Here is a 23,849-nt window from a genome sequence, read left to right as displayed (position 1 = left end):
TATTGCTCTTATTTTTTTCTTCCTAATGAAATATTTCTTCAACGTTTTACTACACGTTTTAATTTGAGCTCTTGCCAGAAAATAAAGCTTGACTTATAAATAGATGTTATAGCAAGTTCATCTCAATTCCCCTCCTTCTGATGTTTTTAACTATCAAGAAGAATAATTCGAATAAAAAGGATGAGTCCTAATGGACTCATGTTTTTGTCTAACTGAATGTTCCACGCTCCATTCTTCTTTTGTTAATTTTATATGAGAGGACCCCCTACAGAACATTCTGCTTACTGTATTGTGTTAAGAGACAACTTCCATAGTAATCCAAACCTCTTCGCTATGCTTTTTTGCCGATTAGCTTTAGATTTCGACCACTGTTCTTCTTCGCCGATGATGTCTTACAATGTTTTCCCCATGCTGCTATTACCGTTGATATTCTGTCGTTCGTGAAACGTTAAACAATTCAGCTGTTATCGTCAGAGACTCTCCTGATAATCAAACATTTTCTATATATCCTCCCCCGAAGGCTAAGTGGTCATACATTTCGCCGATCGTCGGTTATGTTCAATAGATTAACAAAGCGAGTAAAGCGCTGGAATATAATGGACATGTAAACTGCCCTATATATATGGAAGTAGTGTTGGCAACATACGACCAGATGGTATTATATTGCATACTCTTCATATAATTTTGTCCATATCCTATAGCTAAGGGACGTATATTTAAGGCAATCTAAACCCTAATATTAGCATGTTTCTTATAACTTCTAGTAATATTTCTTGATTGTTTTTCTTTGTATATTGAATTCATCTATATATCCACAATATCCACATACAAGCACAATCCATATGTTTATGGAAATGCAATATGAAATTTAAAATTCGTGAACAGAAATTAAAAAAAAAAAACTGAACGAAAATTTTGTGTAATTAAATAGAAATCTAATCTGCTTGGTTTTTTCTCATTTTTATACAAACAGTGAGTCCAAAAGAAAGCGTCTTGATAGCGTATCGACGGTTGCTTCATCAGCCATCGCAAGTTCTCAACAAATGTTATCTGTTAGTAGCAGTAGTAACAGCGATGGCAGCAACAATAATAACAACGGCAATAGTAGTAGCGTGAGCAGTACTAAGAATTTTCCAACAAGCTCTGTCAACAGTAGTGTATCCGCTATATTGATGACTACGTCGAACACAAATGTTAACTTTACCGCCAGTGTTACAACAGAATCAGCCACCTCAACAACCTTTACTGGCAATATGTGTTCATCTATAGTAACATCAAATATCACTTTATTTAGCAACAATGACGGCAATGCAATCGACGGTAAAGGTAAGCCAACAGCATATATAAAGTAAAACTTTCTTTAGGCGCCTTTATTTATAAAGTTTCTGGAGGAAAACATTGTTGATAATATTAATCACTAATTGGCCTGAATATAGAAGTGTTTATAATCTTTCTTCTTTCCTTAATTCTAAAACCACTTATTGTGAAGCATGTGAATTGCCTTTAATGAGATGCTTTTATTTTTTCATGCAAGGGTTTCGCTTCAGTTGCCGTAATAAAATTGTTGGCAGTTATCACAATTAATATACCTAAAGTGTCATTACATAATTTATATTAACTTGCTCTGGTTAAGCAACAGGAAAGTAAACAGGAAATTATTTTCTGCGTAGACCAAGCTTTTTAATATCCGTCACTTGCTTGACTCGCTTTCTAGTCCACAAATAAACTCTAAAATTGAACGGAGAGTATTTCATCAAAACAAGACAACTCTAAATTTAATTGCAAATATCCTATTATATGAATGTAGCGTAACGTATGTACCCAAATAACGGTAAATCTAATCTATTATAGTAACGTTATATACTGAAATTGTAACATACACACAACTGTTTTGCCCGAAATGACAAATGCCTAGCATAATTCAGCTGAAGAGCAATACATATCAAATAATATGCTTGGTTTACCAAAGTAATTGAAAGGTTATTTTCATCGATGACTGAATCTAGTTAAATAGATGTTAAATTATCGCGCACGAACCAATAACTTAAATTGTTAGGAATGAGAAAGGGAAATTTTAGATAAATCTCAATATGTGAGGCAAGGCAGACAGGTTTTCAGATCTTCATGTCTTTGATAAAGATAAGAAGGTATCCAGCTGATAGGAAATTGTTCGGTTTTGCGTAAATTGTATATATATTTAAATTGAATATATATATATATATATATATTCATATATTCATTATTCTATATAAATATTCATCATTTCTAGAACATGCATGGTATAAATTTCATGAAAACATTCAAATACATCGAAGACGTATTAAATTTTTCAATGGATAGAGTCTCAATCTTACGGTTCCAGAAGGTAACATCGGTGGGCATCGTTAATCAATCTTATTTTCACATTATTGCTATGTTACAAACGCAGTACGAAAGTGGCAAGGTATCAAAAGAAGTAATTGGTTCAACATTCTTTTTATTTACTCGTTTTGGTGGATATATTAATATTATAACGTATAATTTTTAATTTTTTGAGGAGAATTTATATTTAATGTAAAATCGTTTTTTTTTTGCAAAAATTTGTCGGTTGCTCTATGATAGCCCGGCTACTGTCATCTTTTGAATGTCTCAATGAATAATTGATGGGTTATAAAGCAGAAATATAACGAAAAAAAAAATAAATGAAAAAAGGAGAACAACAACAGTATTTACATAAGGCCCCTTAAGCTCTGGCAAGTACTCTTACTCGGTTCGTTACTGAATGCTGATGATGAAATTTTACAAACGGTGGGTGGATGCGCTGGTCAAATGGGCGTATGGTTGAATTGACAAAAGGGTTTACACTATACATACATAAACACCTGGCTCTGCTCTGTTACTGTGGATTCGTTCGTTTTTTGCTCTGCTTTTTTTCCTGCTCATACCAAGTTTCGGTGCTTGAGAATATGTTTGAGTTTGTTTCGTTCATTTGTCTCCCTAGTGAGTTAATTAAACTCAATTAAATTAATTTTTTCGTTGTTGTTGGTGTGCATGCCTGTCATTTCTGATGATGTTTTTACGCTTTTTGCTGCCTGAGTTTTTTCTGGTGATTTTTTATTGTGATTTTTAAAAAAAAATTTTTAATTTATTAATATTAAAACAAACACTTTGTCATTTTGTTAATATAATGAAAATTATATTAATGCTGACTTTTCAAATACGCACGAGTATCCTTTCGGTAACATGCCAATTAGCTTTTTATAAGAGACATTTAAAAAATTTAATAAAAGCATTCCTTTTTTTGAACAACTAAAAATTCCGCCAAAAATTTCGACGAACCAGATTAGTGCAAACGATTTTTAAGTAATAGAATCAAAGCAAGTAATAAACCATGTAAGCTTCTTACGTATTGGAGTAGAAAAAAAAAACAAAGCTGTAATGTTGTCATTGACTTTGTTATTGCAAAAATATGAATTAATGCTATCTTTCCCGAAGAAACTCCTTCAAAATATATTTGAGATATATCCAAAGTAATGTTGATCCGCACTTGGTTCACGTAACTGCAAAATTCATATTGTGCTTTGTTAGGGGAAATATATTATTGAGCTATCCCTGGATTATTTTCATCCCTTGCAAACATTTTTTAGATCTTATCCAAAATTACGTTCAAAATTGCAAAATCGAGAATAAAATGACGAAAACTTAGCTCATTTATTTCGGGGCTATGGCCTTTATCTGCTGTAACCAGTTTTAGTAAAGATTTTCAAAGCGCATTGACCTGTTATCAACGGATATTTGTATTTTTTTTCAGACTGTTATTGCATCCTGGCAGATTGTCACGTTATCGAACTTGTAACAAATAAATATGGGAACTCCATTTGTGAAATAATTTAAATTACAAATTTAGATAATATCAAACATTAATTAACTATTTTAAATGTTAAGAAGTCTCAGAATGTCCTCTAAATGTAAAATTGTGATAGTTCGTGACATTTAGAGCTTCATTGAACATTTAATTTTTAATTAATAACATATATTTTCAATGCAAGACACACTCCATTTGGTGCTTCTAATTCCACTTAGAGGTTCGAAGTACGCTTATTATGTTAATCTGTTCGTAATACTAACCAATTGTTGCCTTGATGCGAACATATTTTAAACGGCCTGTGTGCATAAATCATACCTTTCCTTCTGCAAAACCTCCTAGAATGATACAATAGATCTATGTCATAGTAGGATATGTTAGGGCTTTGCGAATATATGTGGCTATAGAAACTAAAAACGTGAAGCGCAGTCCCATAAAATGAAAACAAATATACTTTCAGGAATATCTTATGGCTGGTATAGGATATGTGTTAAGATTTACACAAGGCATGCAATTATTTTTTTATTAAAATTTGTCCCTTTTGAAGTACAAAAACTTTGCTTGTAATAAAATGCAATCCCATCGTTAATTGAGAAATTGTCTTACCAAGTTTAATGTACACTGCACTATTAAGTGCAAGATGTAATAATTGTCAAACGATTCCTATCATTATAATTACTTTGATTTTTTTATTTAAATTTATGCATCGTTTTAGTCTACATACATATTTGTATATATTTTCTAAGGATAAATGTCGATATGCAAGCGTTTTTGATTATTTTGATATCATTGTTAATTTATAAAAAGCATCTAAAGTTTGCTTTCGCACGGATTCCTTTTTGAAATGATCCGTTCAAATAGTGCTGCTGGCGTTACCACTCTCAGTGATAGGCTGATTATCGTCTTTTATTGTTGTAGATGCTGCTGCTGGGCATGGTAACGCATTAACAGAATTAGAATTGTTTCTTAAATTGCTAGTGTTTGCTACTAACAATGTTTGAGCTTCTTCGTCGGGATGGCACATCTTCCTATGTTTGTGAACGAAATAATAACTAGGAAATTTGCTACCACACGTTTTGCATGGATAGTATTGTACATTCATGTCAAGAGGTCGTACTTCGCGTCTCAGGAATTCCGAATTTTCTAACGTTCCCAATTTTTGTTGATGATGATAATGTTGTTGCTGGGGTGATAAATGCAGATTTCTGGGTTCGTTTCGTAAGAGTAGGGATCGACTATTGTTATTGTGTAACATTTTTGTTGTATCTTTAATTAAGTCATTATTGCTGGTTTTATTGTTTGTTTCTGAAGATTGGGGTTCTCTTTGATCAGTAGCACACGATGCCTGCAACGTTAATGGGTTTAAGTGTCGTTTTGCGTGCTTCTGATAACAATATTGAGATTTGAAAGTGTGATTGCAATATACGCATACGAAAACATCATTCTGCAGTTTACGATTTAAAACTGATGCTTTGCCGCTACCGCTAGAAGCTTCACTATTTTCAGATTCTTCTCCATGATGAAGATGGTGATGTTGTTGACTAATTGTTTTGGCCATTTGCTGATGGAAAGATAATGAAACACTTTGAAGTGAACGTTCGTGGTATGATTGAGGGCCGACATCGCTAGCGCCGGATGTACGAGTCGAAAGATCTGGTTTTTGAACATAGGCGGTATTAAGTATACGTTTGAAACGCACTGGCCCATCACAACTGGCTACATCAACAATAACCTTATTAGCTTCAGCGGTATCCAGTTGGGAGGCTGGTATGGGTGCTTTAGCAATTTGCAGCCCTGAAGAGGAATAGTTTTTTTTTAGATGTTTATTTCGCTGACGTCTATCATATTTATAGTTTTTCTTATTATGGATAACCGTTAAGCGATCCCTTGTATGTTTATTATTTTTTTTGCCTTTGTCGATGTCATTAATTGATCGGGGTAAATTTGCTTTAATACTCCTTTTTAAATTTAACTTTTGCACTTTCATTTCTGTAATATCTGTTTCCGAATTGCTGTCAATAAAAACGTCTTCATCCTCTCCATCAGGATTAAGGGCTTTTAAGGATTGTTTATCAATTTCATCTACTTCTATGTCTTCATCGCCATCTTTGTCGTTGCTCTCATTTATAGTCGGGGAATGATGGTCAACAGATTTATCATCCAATTGTGATGATATAAAGGAACTCATTGTTAGCCGCACTGGTAAACCAACAGTTATTGGGGGTGTGTTTAAGGGTAAAAACCCAAAGCTTGTTATGGACGGCTTACTGGCAATTGGCCTTATAATTTTGCCATTGTTTACAATATTATTGTATAGAGTAGATGAAGGGGAGTTGGCCGTCATATTAGGCGGTAAATTGTTAGTGGTTACTGGAAAATAGTCTTCCCTCTGCACCCGTGCCAAATATGATCTAGAAAAGGAATGGGAGTTTTGGAAATTGTTTTTCATTTGTTTTTTAATATTTGCGCATGCAAAAAACGATTTTTCACAATGTGTTTATAACTTTTAATCTAGGTTAACGCACCTACAAATTTCCAGAGCTCTAGGCATATGCAAAACGTGCGTAGCCAAAAGAATACCGAAAATATTTTCAACATTTAAATCTAAATACCCCGTATACATGTAGCTTAACAAAGGAGCGAATTGCTCCGGTGTTACATTGTTTAAATATAAAACAATATCAGTAGAATTATGAGTGTGCTCGTCCAAACGGATGGCTGAACGTAAATATCCACTGTGTAAACCCAAAACTACACTATGGGCTACAAAACGAACTAGTGATGGTCCTGAACCAACTTCCAAAATCACGTTTGGGGTTGAGGATATAATATTAGTATGTAAAGGTGATAAAGTGTTTGTATTTGATCGACCATGTGTGTTTGCAAAATGTATGTTATCCATCGGTGGATGGGCAGACGAATTAGACGTAGAATTAAAAGTTGTACTAGCAGCGCCACTAGTCCCTGTTAACCAATTAGTAAACATTTTTTATTTGAACTTTTATATACTTGTATATATTTAACAATTCCTTAATTTTCACATCCGAACATGAATTCTTAGAGGCCGTTTTTACACTTGTTAACCGTTCGATAAATCACTTACAACTGACTTCGGTCAATCATACCTTTATGCTTATTTATACAATCATATTCTCACTCAGGATGTAGCAATGAAATTTTTCTATGAACACTTTATTTTTCATTCCTGTTTTAATGAATGGCTAATTGATAATGTCCTTTGAACATATCAGCGTCGTGAAACAAGGTACGGATGAAACTTGAAACGTTAATTTAAGTGAATGTTGACAAATGCGAACTTTCTCTGCATTTTGCCTGGAATTCTCTTCACTTCAATCGGTGGCAGAATAATAGTCGTGAAAATTTTATTTTAAAAAGAAAAAAAATTCAAAAAATAATTGAAACTTTAATCTATCGTAAAAGTCGAAATTGAATAAAACAAAAATACAAAAAAAAAAAAAAAAATTAGAAAACTATATTGAACTAGAGTCGAATTTTCTATGCCTACCACTTTTATATTTATATAGTATATGCAAATATTTATTGTTGAAGCTTATGAGTAACCAGAAAAAGATCCACTGTTTTTTGCTTTCGAAAACGGGGGTGCTCTCACTTTACTGTAGTGTGGGTGTACTCCTTAAAACATTTGGCCCATTTGTAATAACACATTACGTGCAAAAACTTTCAGTGTTCGCGCCAAATTTGAAGCTGATGATTTCATTTTTGCAAACAGGAGAATGTTTACCACAGAGAAAAAGAGACACACAGACAGATGGACGTGCGTAAATCGCTTCAAAATTTGAAGTTGACCAAGACTATACATAATTTAGGGAATCTCTGCGGCTTCCTTGTGGATGTTGAACAAATGAATATAGCCTCCTCCTTCTATTCTGCATTAATTCAGGTATGTTCGTCCGCCTGTCTGTTTGTTTGTATAATGTTTGTGGTAAACATTCTCCTGGTTGCAAAAATGGAATTGGTTTCAAATTCGGCAAAAATATTGGAAATCATTACAAGCATGTTCGTATCGAAAATCGGTGAAAACTGTGAAATCACATGCCCGTAGCACGTGAACTAAGAACATCTCTATTTTTTAAGGCAAATAAATTATGGTTTTTAGCTATTGCTCATATCTTAAGATAGGTTTAGTGATCAAAATTTTTACTCAATAGTATCGAAATTTCATTTTTTATGTGTTATTTTTTTTAAGGAATTGTTGTACAAATAAAAGAACATGATTGTTTTATTTGGTTAAAATTCGAGAAAACGTTTGTACCAAAATTTAAACCAAAATCTACAAAATATATCTTATATATAAAATTTATATAATAAAATTTATATAATAATTTTTTATATACAAAATGTATTTTGTAAAGGCCTGCCGTAAGTAGCGAGGTTCAAACTTAATCCTTAGCCATTGGTATATGGGCGAGCCTTAGCTTATTTCTCTATAAATAAGCTTTCCAATTAGACCACTTTTTGTCGAAAAATGTTAAAAATAGGGAATTTGGTCGTATAACAGCCATTTCGAAATAAGCTCTCATGTCACCTGATTCAATGCACTTTCAATAGCTTCGCTCTAGAAACAAAAAAATTTCAACATACAAAATTTCGTTAAAATATTACAACTTGTAAGATAAGTGCAAAAATACATAGATAGACATGTTTAAATCGCTCTGGAATCCACTGGTATAATAAAGGGTGACACTATCTCATGTCCTTCCGGCTCATGCAAATATATGAAGAAATTTTATATATCCTTGCACGCATTTGCTCAATTCTAAAAAACGAAAGAACTGATGCGTCCAATATTTAACCAAAGTAAAAAAAAACGGCAAAATTCGCCTCCAGGATTGACAACGGTTTACAATTTAACGCGAGTATTAAAATTAGGCAAAAATTGGACGTAAAAGTAATTCCGACTGCCTATCTGACATATCTATAATTAGCAAGAGCCGTATATTTCTCCAAATGGTCTATGTGCGGAATTTTAAACTACATTTTTCGCTTTTAATTATATGTCAATTTACCGAAATCTACACACCCGCTCAGATTATGGAAATTTAACTCTCAAAAACACTCCGAGGTGAGATTGGTTTTAAGGGGAAAAGTAAGGTAACATGTGATTTGTGGTTTTATAGCTTTGGGATTTCTCGATTGACATTTAGTTCAAGTGTCAAATTTTACAAGTGTTTCTTTTCCGTTTAACTATTTTGATTAAAGCTGATTTGATTTGTTATAGAATTTTTAATTTTCTCCTAAATATTTATACGAAAAACTTTTCATTCGTCTTTATCTATTAAAATTTAAATGTTAACTTTGAGAGATTTTAGTAAACTGTTGCTTCTTTGTTTTGTTGATTTGTTGTGGGATGGGTAAATACAATATAGAAGACGACCAAAATGGTTATGTATATTGCCGAAAAATATTTCGTTTTGTAGAACAAATTCGGATTAGGGAGGCACACCGATTCAAAGCACCAATCTAAAATAATAGGAGGGTCTTGTGCCATCTGCAAACCTTAAGCCAAAGAATCATTTTTTCTTTGCTGACGAGGTTTTAGAATTTATAGCAAAAACCTACCGAGCTATAAATTGCTTTAAATTTTTACGATGGAGGAATAAGGGAACAATTGCTTCAGTGAGTAGTTTTCGGTTATATGTTATTTTTTAAATAACTAGCTGCTTCTGTAGTGGTTAATATTTAAATATCATTCCTCATTATATATAAAATATTTATTAATGGTAAAACGCAAAGGCAAAAATTGTGCACTTTCTTTTGGTGTTCAATGTATGTATGCGCAGAGTACGTTTTCATTCTAATATCTTTTTTTTCTTTACTCTTAACATATGTTTCGTTTCATTCGTTCCACATTTTTACTCTTAAATCCTAACGCTCATTTCATCACTAGCACGTGTTTTGCATTCAATATTATCTTAATTTTGCACCAAATTACTCATATTTCTAATTGAGAAAATTTATGAATTATTGAAAAACCGCAAAAATCTCTTGATTCAAAACTCATAGAATGTAAATACTCTACGTGCTTTCAGTGACAAGGGTTCTGTGCTTTCTAGCAAGAGATATCCCGTAACATTTCTCTTGTATGCAATTTCATTTATTTGCATTTCGCTCTGTTCGGCATTTTTGTTTTGTTGTCATCCCTTCGTGTGTACGGTTGCTGTTCGTTATAACGTAGGTATTTGCTGCGTGAATCATGCGCTGCAATATTATCAATTCATTGTGAAAGCAACAAATCCGCAGGCCCGGTTATTATTACCTTTATTGTTGAATATTAACGCAATAATTGTAGTTTTGTTATATGAGAAAGAGAAGGAGTCCAAAGAATCTATTGCTTTCTTTTTATATTTGTATTCACTTTTCAAAATTCTGACTTTTACAAATGTTCTCATTTTGTTTATAATACATAACCACAACTAATTCGTGATGTATTCATTTACCCTTGGACGAATTTACGAATTGCGCGTGTCTACATGCAACGAACTATTACTGTACTAGTGTGCTATGGCGGTGCTATATATACTATAAGTGTCTAAAATCGGACAAAACTTTTTTTCTATACGCAAACGCACGTACCGATCCCACCAAAACAGTCAAACGAGTAAAGTGAGTTTACAACCAATTAAGAGACGGAAGCGTTGATCTGCCCGCTGTGTTCCCGATTTTTCTTTTTGAGATTGAAAATAAAAAGGCATATGTCATTTTTGAACAGAGTAAATCAAAATTTAAATGCGTCAAAAATTGATTCTCTCTTCTTTTCTCTTCTTATTTGGCCACAAATATCATAGACATTCTCTGCATATATTTCTTAAGAGAAGCGAAAGGTCTACAGCTGGCCACGAACCATGTTGAGCAAAGCAAAATCATCTTGAGACACACATTATCCGCAATACAATTTTCAGGATATTTTGCTAGTTATATCTACATTGTAGGTACTTAAGCTACTTTTAGGGGTTGATTGCGACCATATTCAAACTCGATTAGTATCATTTGGACAACTGATAGCGCCTACAAAAATAAAGCCAGAAATAAGTAAATGAGAAGATGTTCCATCATTTTGTTCAAAATTCAAGTTAGGAGATTATTACGGGCTTTTTCTGTTAATTACAGAAGCAATTAGTAGTCATTTAACAGCTTACTCCTTCATTCTCGTTATTTGTATTGTCAAAAATTTTGTTAGTAGTTTTTTGATATGACGTCTCTCAAACGTTCGCAAATCAGAATCATATAAAATTCTGTTTTTAAGTGAATATCTGCTAAGGTATATATAAAGTGTATATGTACCAAAAAGATAGCTAGTAAGTAGATATTCATCCTTTATTTGGAATTGAAGATTTCTAAATTTTATATTTCCGATTTGCTTCAATAAATATCAATAAAAATTTGCTACGAATAATTTCAAGTCTTTATAGAATATTCTAGAGTGCATTCTACAATACAATAACACATATACAATGTGGAAAATTGCAGCAATATGTCAAATATATGTGTAAGAGAATAAAATTAACATAAGCAAGTGATAAATTGTTCCTACAACATAGATAATAGAAAACTTCTCCGTATTTCTTGATATGAAAATTTTTACCGAAATTCTTTGAAGCATTTGACGAACATAAAATTTAGAGTTTTTCAATGTAAAATAAACGATGAAAAGAGAATAAATTATATTTGCTACATACAAACCTAATGTTTGGTTTTTTCTCGTACATATACACTTTCACAGGTGAACAGAAAGAACAGAAGGTGCGAGGTGTATTTTTCAGTTCTAGATAAAAGAAATTGTAAAAGGTAGCTGCCATAAAGCGCACGCAACGTTTTTATGTGCCGCAACAGTATTCAAAATTAATTCGGGGAATCCCACGTGAGCCCAGATTGCCCAAGTAAAAAGTTGTGCTTGTTGCTTTAGTAGCTTTTTCAGTTGGACAGTGAAATAAGTGCATCCTTCTTAAAATTGTGAAGAGTAAATTGCTTTGTAATATTTTTCCGTAAAAGCGGATCATTAAGGTATATGTTATTTCTTTAAAAGGAAATGAAATATGTATTCATTCTTATAATAATATTAGATGGGGCGAGTACATCATCGTGGAGAAAAGGAGAATAATTAGTTCATTTGCGAAGAAACCAGCGAAAAGCGTACAAATTTATTACTGTAGCACTAGGTTGGTCACAAAACTTCATTGCGAATGCTTTGAATCCCCAAAAGAAGTACTGAAATGCGCGGAGCTTTCTGCTTCCGATAACCGCAGGACAATTTTGGTAAAGCGAGATCCCTTCAAGTCGTCTAGAGCAATTGCCAATGGAATTGGAAATATTGGATCATCCCGAACTATTCGTTGAGGATTATTAAGTGCCAATCTACCAGGAACTCGCAAAGCCTCTTTGCGTAGAAAAGTTAATTTAAAGAAGAGGACAGACTTTGCTATAGCAATAGAAAAAATTGTGAAAAAATGTTCAAAAACCATGGTTTAATATCCCAGTAGAGACCTGTAGTAAATTAACTACATCTATGCCTAAAGCAATTAAAGCCGCTATTGACCGTCTGAATTTCTACAAAAGTGGTTACTTTTAAATACAAAATATTGCGTCATTTTCAAATTTTTGTATATATACCCATTTTATTTATCACTAGGCTAGATAAAATTTCTTGATTATTAATTTACAAACGTTCACGTTCGTTGTCCTAGTAATATGTTTTGGAAAAATTGGTAAATTCTTAATTATTTCCATGTACATACATGCCGATAGCCTGTGTTGCTAGTGCTCAATGTCTCTTTTTTTAGTCTAAGAATTCAATTCATTAGTCTAAAATTAAAATAATAATAATAATATTTATCACCTGAAAACATCTGATATTTTTAACCGAATCTATTTCAAGTTTTTGTTTATACTGAGCGCATTACTCTAAAACTATTTTTAAATACTGAAATGTTCCTTTTTTGCAAATAAACATAAAACATCATATGTAGTAAGAGAAAATGGAAGCAGAATAGCCTCCACCAATATAAAAAAACACGCTTATGCTCTGCAACAAATATTTACCCACGCAAATAACGAAAATAAAAGAACAAGTAGTCAAGTTACTGCTAATTAATAGCTTTACTACTGTTATTGATAACATAAAAACAAAAAGTACGTAATGATCTCCTAGTTTGAATTTTGAACTGAACGTTGGACCATCCTTTCATTTAGCTGTCTCTGGGTAAAAGTTATCGGTGACCAATAAAAGATAGATATGCTGCTGAATTGAACTGTTAAAGGCTACTGACCCCAAAAAATTAATTTCTTTGTGTTGCCTATTAAGTGATTGAAATGTCAATGGTATTAACAAGACAACAATACCAATTACAGCGACAAGGAAAATACGAACATGTTTGCATATGTCCCCCAAATCCATACATAAATGTTGTTAAGTCTTGCTTTTCTGACCAAGAAAAAAACAAACGCTAAATATATGCCACCGCAATTCCAACAGCAACTGCAAAGTATAAGTACCACTAAGCACTTACTGTAAAAACCCAAGTACACTTATGCTTTTATACGTAGATATGCATATTCATTGTTATACATGTGGAAGCGATATGACCAATTCCGTTTTTGGCAATATCTTTGAAATGTTTACCATTAAATATTAGGTGTATATATATGTCGACGCTGATAGGTAGATATGTATGGTATAGTGGAATCAAAAAATTTATTCACTTTCATATTGTAATCGGGTAAAGTGGAGATTAGTAACTTTGTATTGTTAAAGCGATTGGTGGTAAGAAGAGGCAGGTAGGGACTAAGCGCGGATACCGTATGAATTCATGTGCTGCAATGTTGCCCTGTTGTGTCGTCAGCCATTGTGATTTTATACAATTTTTAATAAAATTAAAATTACCATAGTGCGTGTAAAAGAAGTTTATATGGTTTGATTTTAGTAAGTTCTTCTAAAACAATATATACCTCCTACAGTTCTCAATAATTATCAATGCTGCAGGTATTGTTTAGTACGGCCTTGTATGTGCTTTTTGCACGTCCACGTCCATTCACGTTTAGTATTAATAAACTCCAAGCCAAAATTGTTGCATTCAAATTATATTATAAAAACCTTTTGTATATTTGTAAGACCCTTAAAATTGTTTGAAGAAAACCTCAAATTTAGAAAGTAGGAAAGTATGGTAAAATGCTTGAAAGGAAGTGAAAACATCTCTATAATCACATGTATTTTCTGTCCGAATGCTCGATAAGCTAGTCTAAATAAAGTCTTTATTCAAATTTTGTAAATTGTGCACATGTCACTGAAGTGTAAACATACGCATGTATGGGACATCAAATATTCTGAAAAGTAAATCTCACAACCTTTAATTAGTAATTAAAAACAACTCAAGCTGATAAAAATCACAAAAGACGATTTATATATATATATATATATATATATATATATATGTAGAATTAAAAAGAAAACGTCTATAAAAAAAGAACGTCAAAATAAAATGTCAACATTAAACCACACCAAACAGTTTTAATATTAACAAGTACAAAAACCTTAAGATGGACTTTACATATCAGTCAAGTAGAGTAAGCGCATTAACCATCAATCTTTTCTCCTTATGTTTACTGAAATTGTCGGTTCTTCTCCATCACTCTCCGAACACCTTTCAAAAAGTTATAACTTATCAGTGAAAAGGCTTTAACTCTGCTCCCTGATGAAACCTGACTATGAAAGTCAACAAACGATATATATACTAAGTTTCACCATTTGACCGTTATTCGGATTTCTGATCGCTCGTTCCTTATTTTTGAAAAATATATTTATGGATGACAACATTTGTACATCTTCATGCATTTGTGGTCAGTGTAAAATTTATAAATGGGGTGGAAAAGCAGAATGGAGTATGAGAATAAATTTACGCGATCATAGAGAGAAGAACTTAAATAAAAATAGGATAACAAAGAAAGACATAGAAAAAAGCATAAAAATCTAACAGAAACTGACAGTTTATAATTAAATCGTTGGCACACCCAAGGTTAATTTACATAAAAGCCAGCCGAGATTAAATATAGAATATTTTGTAGGCTTTGGACATTGTGCATCTGTAAAGCTTTCTGCATTAATAAATTATATAAACAATGTACGATGTAAACGGAATAAATAAATCTTCCTAAAATCAACATGTACCGAATAAACGCGTAGCATTGTAAGGTTCTTAAAGATTGTTCCCCTTTAATATTTCTTTTCAACAAATTTTCTTTCGGTCGTTTCAAGTTATGTGAGTTAAAATACATCGGGCTTTCATTGACAAATGAGCGCGGAAACAGGACAGTTGAAATCGCCAAAAAAATAAACTTGCTGTCAGTACATCATATACGAGAACGTTGTATTTATTGCAAATAGATCAGAAAAAATAGCAAGAGAACCTGAATATATCACAGAAGTTATACCTAAGTATATCCTTTCGAATTTTTGTTTTAGTTTTTGTAACAAGTTCTGCAAAATGTTTGTTTTAGTCTTTTGCAACAAAAATTTCAAAAAATGAAAAAAAAACGTTATCCGTCATGTGATGAATCGTTAGACATATGAAATGAACAGAATTCCGTCTCAATCTCTTCTGTTATTCAGTGTTTGCAAAACAAGAAAGAATTAGATAAATTAATTGCATTCTAGAGAGAGAACGGAGCCTCTCGGTGTCTGTTTATATACGTTGTAAATATTAGTAAATATCTAACGGAAAAGTTTTTGAGAGACGAAGAGATTAAATTGCTTCGATATTAACTCAAGTTTTTATCGTTAGATAAGTGCATGTATGACATTCTCGATCAAGAATATAAATATCTGTCTATGCTTCATAAGAAGAAGACAATTTTCGATTCTTGGATTCTTGCTATGTCAACAAACTTTTTATTGGTAGTGTTTCGTGAGCGAGTCCATATTTCATTCTGAAGTTTGTAATTTGCGATTTAACATAATATCAATATTTGAACTAATTCAAGGTTGGTCTTTGAAATTGGCTTAAAAACATTAAACGCCATTCTTCAGTTCTTTTCTCATTTTCGACGTTCGGAATTTCAAATGTGATCGAAACGAATGATAAAATTAATATATTTCATTTTTTGCTGATGGGTGTAAAAGTGCTATCCAAGTATGAGGTTAAAGTGGAAACGACTACATGCAAATAAAAACAGTTTTTACATCAAGGCAAATATAATCCATTTCACACATTCTGCCTCGGTTCAAACAGCACAGTCTGACGTTGCGATGTGCTTTATATACATATAGACATTCAAATAACTATATGTAATAATTTATATGTAAATTTTTGTAATCCTTCAGATGTGGAAACGTGAAAATGCGATGTATACTTAAGTTCGAGTATCTTTAGTTGCTATAAGATTAATACACCTTCTTAGCTAAAACACACTACTTCTACTTGATCACGTTAAATTTATCATTCCATTTGCAATGCTTAAAAACACTCATCAGATGGCGCCTAGTTCGAGATGTTTTGAATTCAACAATAATTTGTTCGCTTGAGCGTCTGCAAAGTTCGAAATTTTGAATAGTGTCGTCATCCAATACGTGCTGTTTTGATTGTAAAGGAAACTAATGGAACGCTAATCTTAATATAACATTCAAGAAATTTACGTGTTGAAAAATCGATTTATTTAATGATTTCGGAAGTTTTACCTTAAAAGGCGGCTACGCTTGAGCTACAACTAACTTAAGTTCTTGTATTGAGAAGATTTAGAAAGTCAAGGCGCGTTTTTATTTGTTATTAATACAGTGATAAAATTAATTTACGTAAAGATACAATGCAATAATGATAAGGTGATTGCATCTTGTTTTTATCAAATCTTCCACAACGTTTACATTGGCGTTAGTTTTCCTTACGCTCAATATGTTAAGCAATTATTAAAATTAACGCAGTTAGTGATAGTAAACAATTGAATTCCAGGGAGAAAATAAAATCCTAAACTCAACCTCCCTATAAATAACCGACTAATTTATACAACATTATCATTCAGCACAGCAGTAATCCATCCGTACAAAAACATTGAATTTTTCAAATATGGGTAAATGTAATTGTTTGCTAAAAATTATATACAAACCTCTCTGCAAATGCATACATATAAAACCAAACAAGTTAATGAAGAAAATTGGCTCAAACATATATATAAAATTTTTCCACATCGCCTGGTCGATTCAACGCGCGCCCACATAACAAACTCCACTAAAGCATTTAACTAATTATTAAATTGCTTGCTTTTCAAACATCTCTACTTTGGCAAAGTCAACATCAACAACACAACTGTAGCGTTTTATATACCTGCTTGTACCCCTCTATTAGGTTAGAGTTTATCGTCGTTTCTAGTACAAATGCTTGCGCCAAGTTTAGTGTTATTGTCGGCATGTGTGCTAGCTATGTAGCTATATTCTGCTGCAACGTGGTGTTTGCCTTTTGTATTAATACTGCTCTGGTTGGCTGCTCAGCTTGTCTAGATAGACTCAACACCATCCCTCAGTGCAATATACCTCTTACCCCGATGTTTTGCTTACATTTGTAATTAAATTGTAGCCAATTAAAATTGCACAGTCGTTTGATTATCACAACATCAGCATTAAAATCAGGCATCAATAACATCAAGCATCACTATCAAGCGTTACAATTATGTTGATAACTGAGTTATTGCTTTTGATATGTAATAATATATAATAATATGCGTATATGTCTGTTTCGTATGGTTGCATATATATATACATATCTTTTTTTTTTTGTTTTTTCTATCTATCTCAACGTATTTGTAGATATATAAGAATCTAAAATCTACATCAGTTTTCTTTTGAGCGAAAATCATTTGCCTCGATTTGACAAAATTGAAAATGAAAAATCAACACAATCAAAAATATATGTATAAACTTCTCAGAACTCTCATGGCTTTATTTTTTAGAGGGTTGTTGCGAATGTTCTCGTTATTTCATTTATTTTTTCCTTTTTCATATAGATTAGAAGTGTCTTCTCTAACAAGGGTTTTTGCATTTGCATTTCACATTTCCTTACAGTGTTAATTAGCGAATATCAGCTGGCGGTTATTTTGTTTTGTTTTTTTACACTATAGGCGATTATGAATTCTAACATACATCTTCATATATCATGATTGCCACTGCCCTCCAAGATGTTTAAAAAAGATGTCTTCAAGTGTGTGCCATATTAATTTTTATATTTTTGATCTAAAACGTAACTTGTTATCATTCAGTTAGCAACAGGAGCATTATACATTACATACGTTTAATACTAAAATTGGTCTGGTTTTCGTGGTGACATGCATATACCTAGTTCTATCTAAGGGAATCATTGCAACCTGCTTTCTTTATAGTACTGTCACAGTTCCAAAAATGGAGATACGCAGCTGAAATTGGTCAGGTGTCATTCCTGATCTATCGAAGAGGCAGAGTTAAAAAATAATTGCGATCTGTCTACAGACACGCCTGTAAAAGATCCGAAAATGAAGCAATCTTGAAAATATAGACAATTTTTTCATATATTCGTATATATGTTTCGATCACGCAAATTTCAGAACATGTTTATCAGATATTCACCAGGATTATCTGGTTATGGTGCCGATCGGCCTACTAATACTCTTATACTTAATAATTATGCAGTTGAATTTGCGCGCATACCTCGTTTTAGGTTTATTGAATACTTTTTGATGCTATTACTTTTTTGCTTTCTAATATCATTTGTGTAAATAAAAGATTCACATTTTTTGTATTTCCTTGCTATACCATAATTATGATGAACATGTTTTGCAATAGTGATACTAGATAATTTACACCATAAATATATTTATTATATTTATTGTAAGTATAAGACGCTCTATTTCTTGTGCACAATAAAGTAGAAGTCATAAACATTCTTTCTGTCTTTTTAGAGGTTACTTTACATGCGCTAGCACGTTTGTCATCCATTCGGAATTATTTGGAAATAACTTATAATAAAAACTTATCGTTATCTATGAACGAGACAATAAATCGCATGGTACCACTTCTTGACCGAACATAGAGATGGTTCTGACAAGTTACCTGGATAGCAGTAATTCGGAAATATTTTTACAGCCTTGAAAATTATAGGCAACAATATGAAAGCGATTTTTAACTAACTATGGCTTCTTAAGTATCTTAGACTTATCTGTAGATGGATCATACCCAGTCGTCAGCATTGTCTTTTCGATCAATCAAGGAAAGTTTGTGCTAAATTTGAGTTCCTTCCTTTCCTTCATTTTGACGACAAATGAAAGAGAGCAAATTGGTCTCGTTTCGTAAAAGTGAGCATACTCAAAACGTTAGTTCCACTGTTACCTATGTAGACGTACGCGGATTTATATTGTGCTCAAAAGCTTTCGCTAAATTAGCTAGCTCCTGTTAAATCTATTTAAATTTCACAAGAAGCTAATAATATTTAAGCTTGGCTGTTTCAAAATTTTCAACATATGCTTTTTTTGTACCGTGCAATACTACACATTTTGTAAATCAAAATATTTGACAAATGTTTAGACGCTCTAGTGCAATACTATTGCAAATCAATATCATCAAAACACAGCAGATACATATGCGCCCTTATATAATTTCATAGGAGAAGATAGAAAATGTATCAGCTATGTTCCATCGCTAATCCCGGTCAACAACATCTATCATGAAAACGATAAAATGTCTACAAGTTTCTATTCTTGAACATTCGTGGTATAGCCATTTTGCCAAAAAGTTTGCACAACTCGGAAGTAAACTTCAGAGGACCCATAAAGTACATATGTTCTTGACCAATATCAAAATCCGTATCAGTTTATACAGAAAAATTAAGATATTAGCTTCAAATTTGGTAAAAACGTGATATGAAACAGATTATTATTGAAAATATACTAAACTGATCAAACGCCATGCCTACGGTATAATGTACAAGAAAGAAAAAATGGGTTTTTTATTCCTATACTACAAAAGATGCAATGATAAAAATTTCTATGCATATTTTCGTTTATTTATTTATTTTTAGTTCAGTCACATTCAGTTACGCTTATAATTATAATTGTAACACAAGTAACCCAAAACTTACCGTTACTACAAAATTGAAAATCCTTATCTAAAAAACTGACAACACTAATTACATGTATAATAAATTTAATAATAAATTAAAAAATTAAAGTACATCCCTGATATAGCAATAAAGAGAAAAGAAGAGAAAAAGAAGTATTAAAAGGATAAAAGTATATAATGTATTTTAGATAAGCATCCTGAGCAACAATTTAACCGTTAACGCAGAGAAACAATTTCAATCGTCAAAGTAGCTAAATTCATTTAGAAAATTTTCTGTATGTTTGACAATTATCAATTATGCGAATCAGAATTGGTTTGCTTTACCAAATTAACGAGATGTGAAGATAAGCAAATATTTACTAAAATACAAAAACAATAAGACAGACTCGCACCATTTCAGAACAGACATACAAATCTATAAATGTCAAAATTTAATATGATTATGTTAAATTGATAAACTTCCATAACAACTCAAGAGGAAAATTGGCCTAGACCAGCAAACATTCTACTTAGCGGAAAATGGCGCCATGGATATGATTTATGGTAGACGATGACCTATCATACATCAAACGCGTGAAATAATTCGTAATTAGTCCGACAATGAGGCATCCTAATTAAACCATATTCCTTAATCGTTCGACATGGAACGTTATTGTTCAACTCATTAAGCAAGAGTTTATTTCATCATTCAACAATTTAATAATAGAGGACAAACCGAACCAAGCCCACTTTTTCAAAAGAGACGGAAAATTAATAAGTTTAAGGCGAGTATCATAACAAGGTAAAGGCGATATTTCTGTAATTCATTATAAGATTTATAGAATAACATATATGAAATGATAAGATGTAAAGTTGCTTCCAGTATTCCGGAAAATTATTTTCTAGGAAAATTATTAAAACCAGTAATTAAGGGAGTGCATAGAGTACACCAGCGCAAAAATGAGAGCAAAGCAATCCACGACAGTACAGTACATTGCCAGGGCGGGGATAACAGGGCCATTTGAATGAAGATGAGGCTCAAAACACCTTCGACTGAAATAAGGTGATTTCCGGAAAATATCCAACGAATGTGTTTAGCATGGAGATGAATCACCATTACCCACATAATCATTGTAACAGCTTTGGAAAAATCGGCATAGAGGTTACAAATGTCTGATTAGTTAGAAGACTCGGCATTATTATAACACATGAACGGTGGAAAACAACTTTTATGTAAAACCGACTGGCGGGTCCACCATGAGCTTTTACCTCATTTTATGCAAATAGGCCTCAATGCAATACAATACGTAATCAGTTGAAAGGCCTCTTCTTTTATACCGTCTAAGACCCTATTCCTTCCGTTTCTGATTGCGTTTAATTCATTAATAAACCAGCCTATACATTCGCTCATGTTACATATATATTTAAAGAGTACATTTTCATGGGTGATCTTATTGTATCTGTATGAAAATATATTTTAAGATAGAGATTATGGGTATAAAAGGTCGATCATAGGCACACAGTTTAATATAATATATAACATATATAATTTTGTTCTTTTTTGTTTAGATAACAACTGTAATGGTGAGTCGACACACGCACGAAACTAAAATACATCATGGAAAACCAGTAAGGGTTTAAATGTAAATTTGCAAAGTTTCCTGAAGACACAGCATTACAGCCAAGGTTAAATTTAGGAATCTATTATGGCTTAAAACAGAACAAAATAGAAACATGACAATTTAGGCAATATCAAAAACCTGTGTATGTTGTGGACTACTACAAAAAGAGATTTCTCAAAATTTTCGGGAAGGAAAATTAGCTTTGGGAAGACAATAATTTTGTATATATAATTAGTTTTCCAACTTAACTTGTCCAAAAATGTGTATTTTATATTAAGATGCAATTAAAGACAACTGCATTTCCTTAAATTAAAATAAAAAATACTCTACATCGTCATGCAAAAACACTTCTTGAGTTCTACAAATTTACTGCGTACAATAATATAATATTTCAAACAAACATAATACTTCTCATTACATTACAAAACATGAAAGTCCATGAAAGAACTATTTTTTGCGTTCAAACATAAAGGAACATTGCAGACGACCACTGTGTGGTACTCTTACAAAGTGGAATTTTACACTTGATTCTTTTTGGAAATATAAGCCAGTGACCAATGTCGTCTTTTTGTCAATCCATAGACGGGGAAACAAGAGTTGACTTGATTGAGTCATTAGTAGGCCGAACCCTCTTTTTGCTGTTTATATGAGATAGCCCATATTGCGAAGAGCATCAGCCAATCATTGTGCAACTAACTACGGTTTGGCATTTGTCTGCTTGGGATGCCCTTTGTAATGTGGTCTTTTTCACAAGTCTCCAAGAATTTATTACGCCAAGCTAGGATAAATGATAGAATAAAAGGGGGTACCGTTTGCGGATTTTGATTCTTATAGGATATCAGTACCTATCCATCAACTCTACTCCTCCCATATTCATATTATAATTTTACACTACTTTTGGGCGAGAGATATTGATTTTTTTTTTTAGTCGCTGATCATATTGACAGAGACTATGGGCTGCAAACCAATATAAGTAGGCAACAGAGTAAGAATCTTGTTGTCTTTCCATACCGTCACTGCAAAGTCAAGGCTATTATGGGAAGAAACTCTTTTCTAATAAGTTTCCCTCATTAGGTCTTTCCTGTCCGCGAATTTACAATTAGGCAATCTATTCTGGCGTACAGTTCCGACGCAATGGATGCCTAGTTTGAAGAAATAGTATATCAGGGGCAATCATGTGTAAAAATGATTGAAAAACACTATATGACCATTCAGTCTTGATGTCCTTTGTAAGACTATCATATCACAATATCAGTCATTTGCTAGTATATTCCTTTTGTCTTCTTATCCGAAGTATACTGCGAAACTTTATGCGTGTCCCATGAAACTACATTAAACAAGTAGCTTGCAGCCCCACTTGTGGAGCTTATTTGGCAAATATTATTTCAAGAAGTAACATATATTTGTTAAACACATTTGTTCCTTTATTGAGAGGCGTTGGTCTATAGGAATAGATGAAAATGTTTCATTTAGGTAGTCTACTAAAGGTTTGACCTTGCGTAAGCGATTGTCGTTTTATTATCCTTCAAAATGTGTATAAAAACGCCAACTCGTAATTAATTAATGTGAAAATTATTCAACCACATTGTAATTATATAACTATTAAAACAACTCAAGGGGGACTGCAAAAAATTCAAGAGCAAATTTATCATTGTACACAAAAATATAAATATTATTCGTTAGTCCTGCCATTTTTATATGTTTTTTTAATTTTTGTACAAATAATCGTAACTCGAAACAGCCGCTGAAGTTAAATTTTACTTAGATAGAGCGCCAACAATGAAAATAGTCACCCATAAGGAAGTAAACTATCCAAGATGCCAGTTGTGTTCGGTAAAATTAGATTGATAAAATCAAAATTAAGGGTTAAGTACTTTGCTAATTACTAATAACTACATGCAAAGATTGCTGTAAAATGACATCCGAATATTGACACTGTTATGGATTATAACAACATAAAGAGCGTACAAAACCCGAGTTAAAAATAATGAAAATCATATTTCAGTAACAACTTAATAATTGAGACAAATATCAATATTAGCGTTGTGAGACTGTACCAAAATTTTGAATGATGTTGTGGTTCCTAGTTTTGCAAATTTTCATACGATTTACTTTTTAAATGAATTCAGAATTATAAAAGTTTTGATCATCAGCGTATATATCTCAAGTTGTGAATGGTTAGGATTTTCTTTGATTAAATTTTCAAATCGAATCAAGAAGGAAGAGGAAAATGCTCCCTGAATAAATAAAAGTCCAGAAGTACATATAATTAAAAACGAAAATACGCTCTGCATTAAAA

At 32.3% G+C, this 23,849-nt stretch overlaps 2 protein-coding genes across 10 annotated transcripts in view; one reads left to right on the top strand and one right to left on the bottom strand.

Annotated features, from left to right (window-relative positions):
* LOC119637603 overlaps window positions 1–23,849 on the top strand; it is a 147,631-nt gene that overhangs the window by 107,012 nt on the left and 16,770 nt on the right. For all 9 annotated transcript variants that reach the window (XR_005247290.1, XR_005247291.1, XM_038033767.1 and 6 more), the window contains one exon: window positions 974–1,326. Coding sequence is in view for 7 of the 9 variants with exons in the window: in XM_038033767.1 (XP_037889695.1) it covers window positions 974–1,326 (353 nt within the window). In the remaining 2 variants the exon portion in view is untranslated. The remainder of the gene's footprint in view (window positions 1–973; window positions 1,327–23,849) is intronic.
* On the bottom strand, window positions 4,659–7,294 carry LOC119637605. Its single transcript, XM_038033772.1, has 2 exons — window positions 6,370–7,294; window positions 4,659–6,255 (listed from the first exon to the last, which is right to left on the bottom strand). The coding sequence occupies exons 1-2, from the start codon at window positions 6,828–6,830 to the stop codon at window positions 4,698–4,700; spliced, it is 2,019 nt and encodes a 672-aa protein (XP_037889700.1). The 5' UTR covers window positions 6,831–7,294; the 3' UTR covers window positions 4,659–4,697.

This window comes from Glossina fuscipes, unplaced genomic scaffold, assembly GCF_014805625.2.
Source record: "Glossina fuscipes isolate IAEA_lab_2018 unplaced genomic scaffold, Yale_Gfus_2 60, whole genome shotgun sequence".
Lineage (NCBI taxonomy): Eukaryota > Metazoa > Arthropoda > Insecta > Diptera > Glossinidae > Glossina > Glossina fuscipes.
Note: the sequence above shows the minus strand (reverse complement) of the source record. Positions and strands in the feature narration are given on the sequence as shown.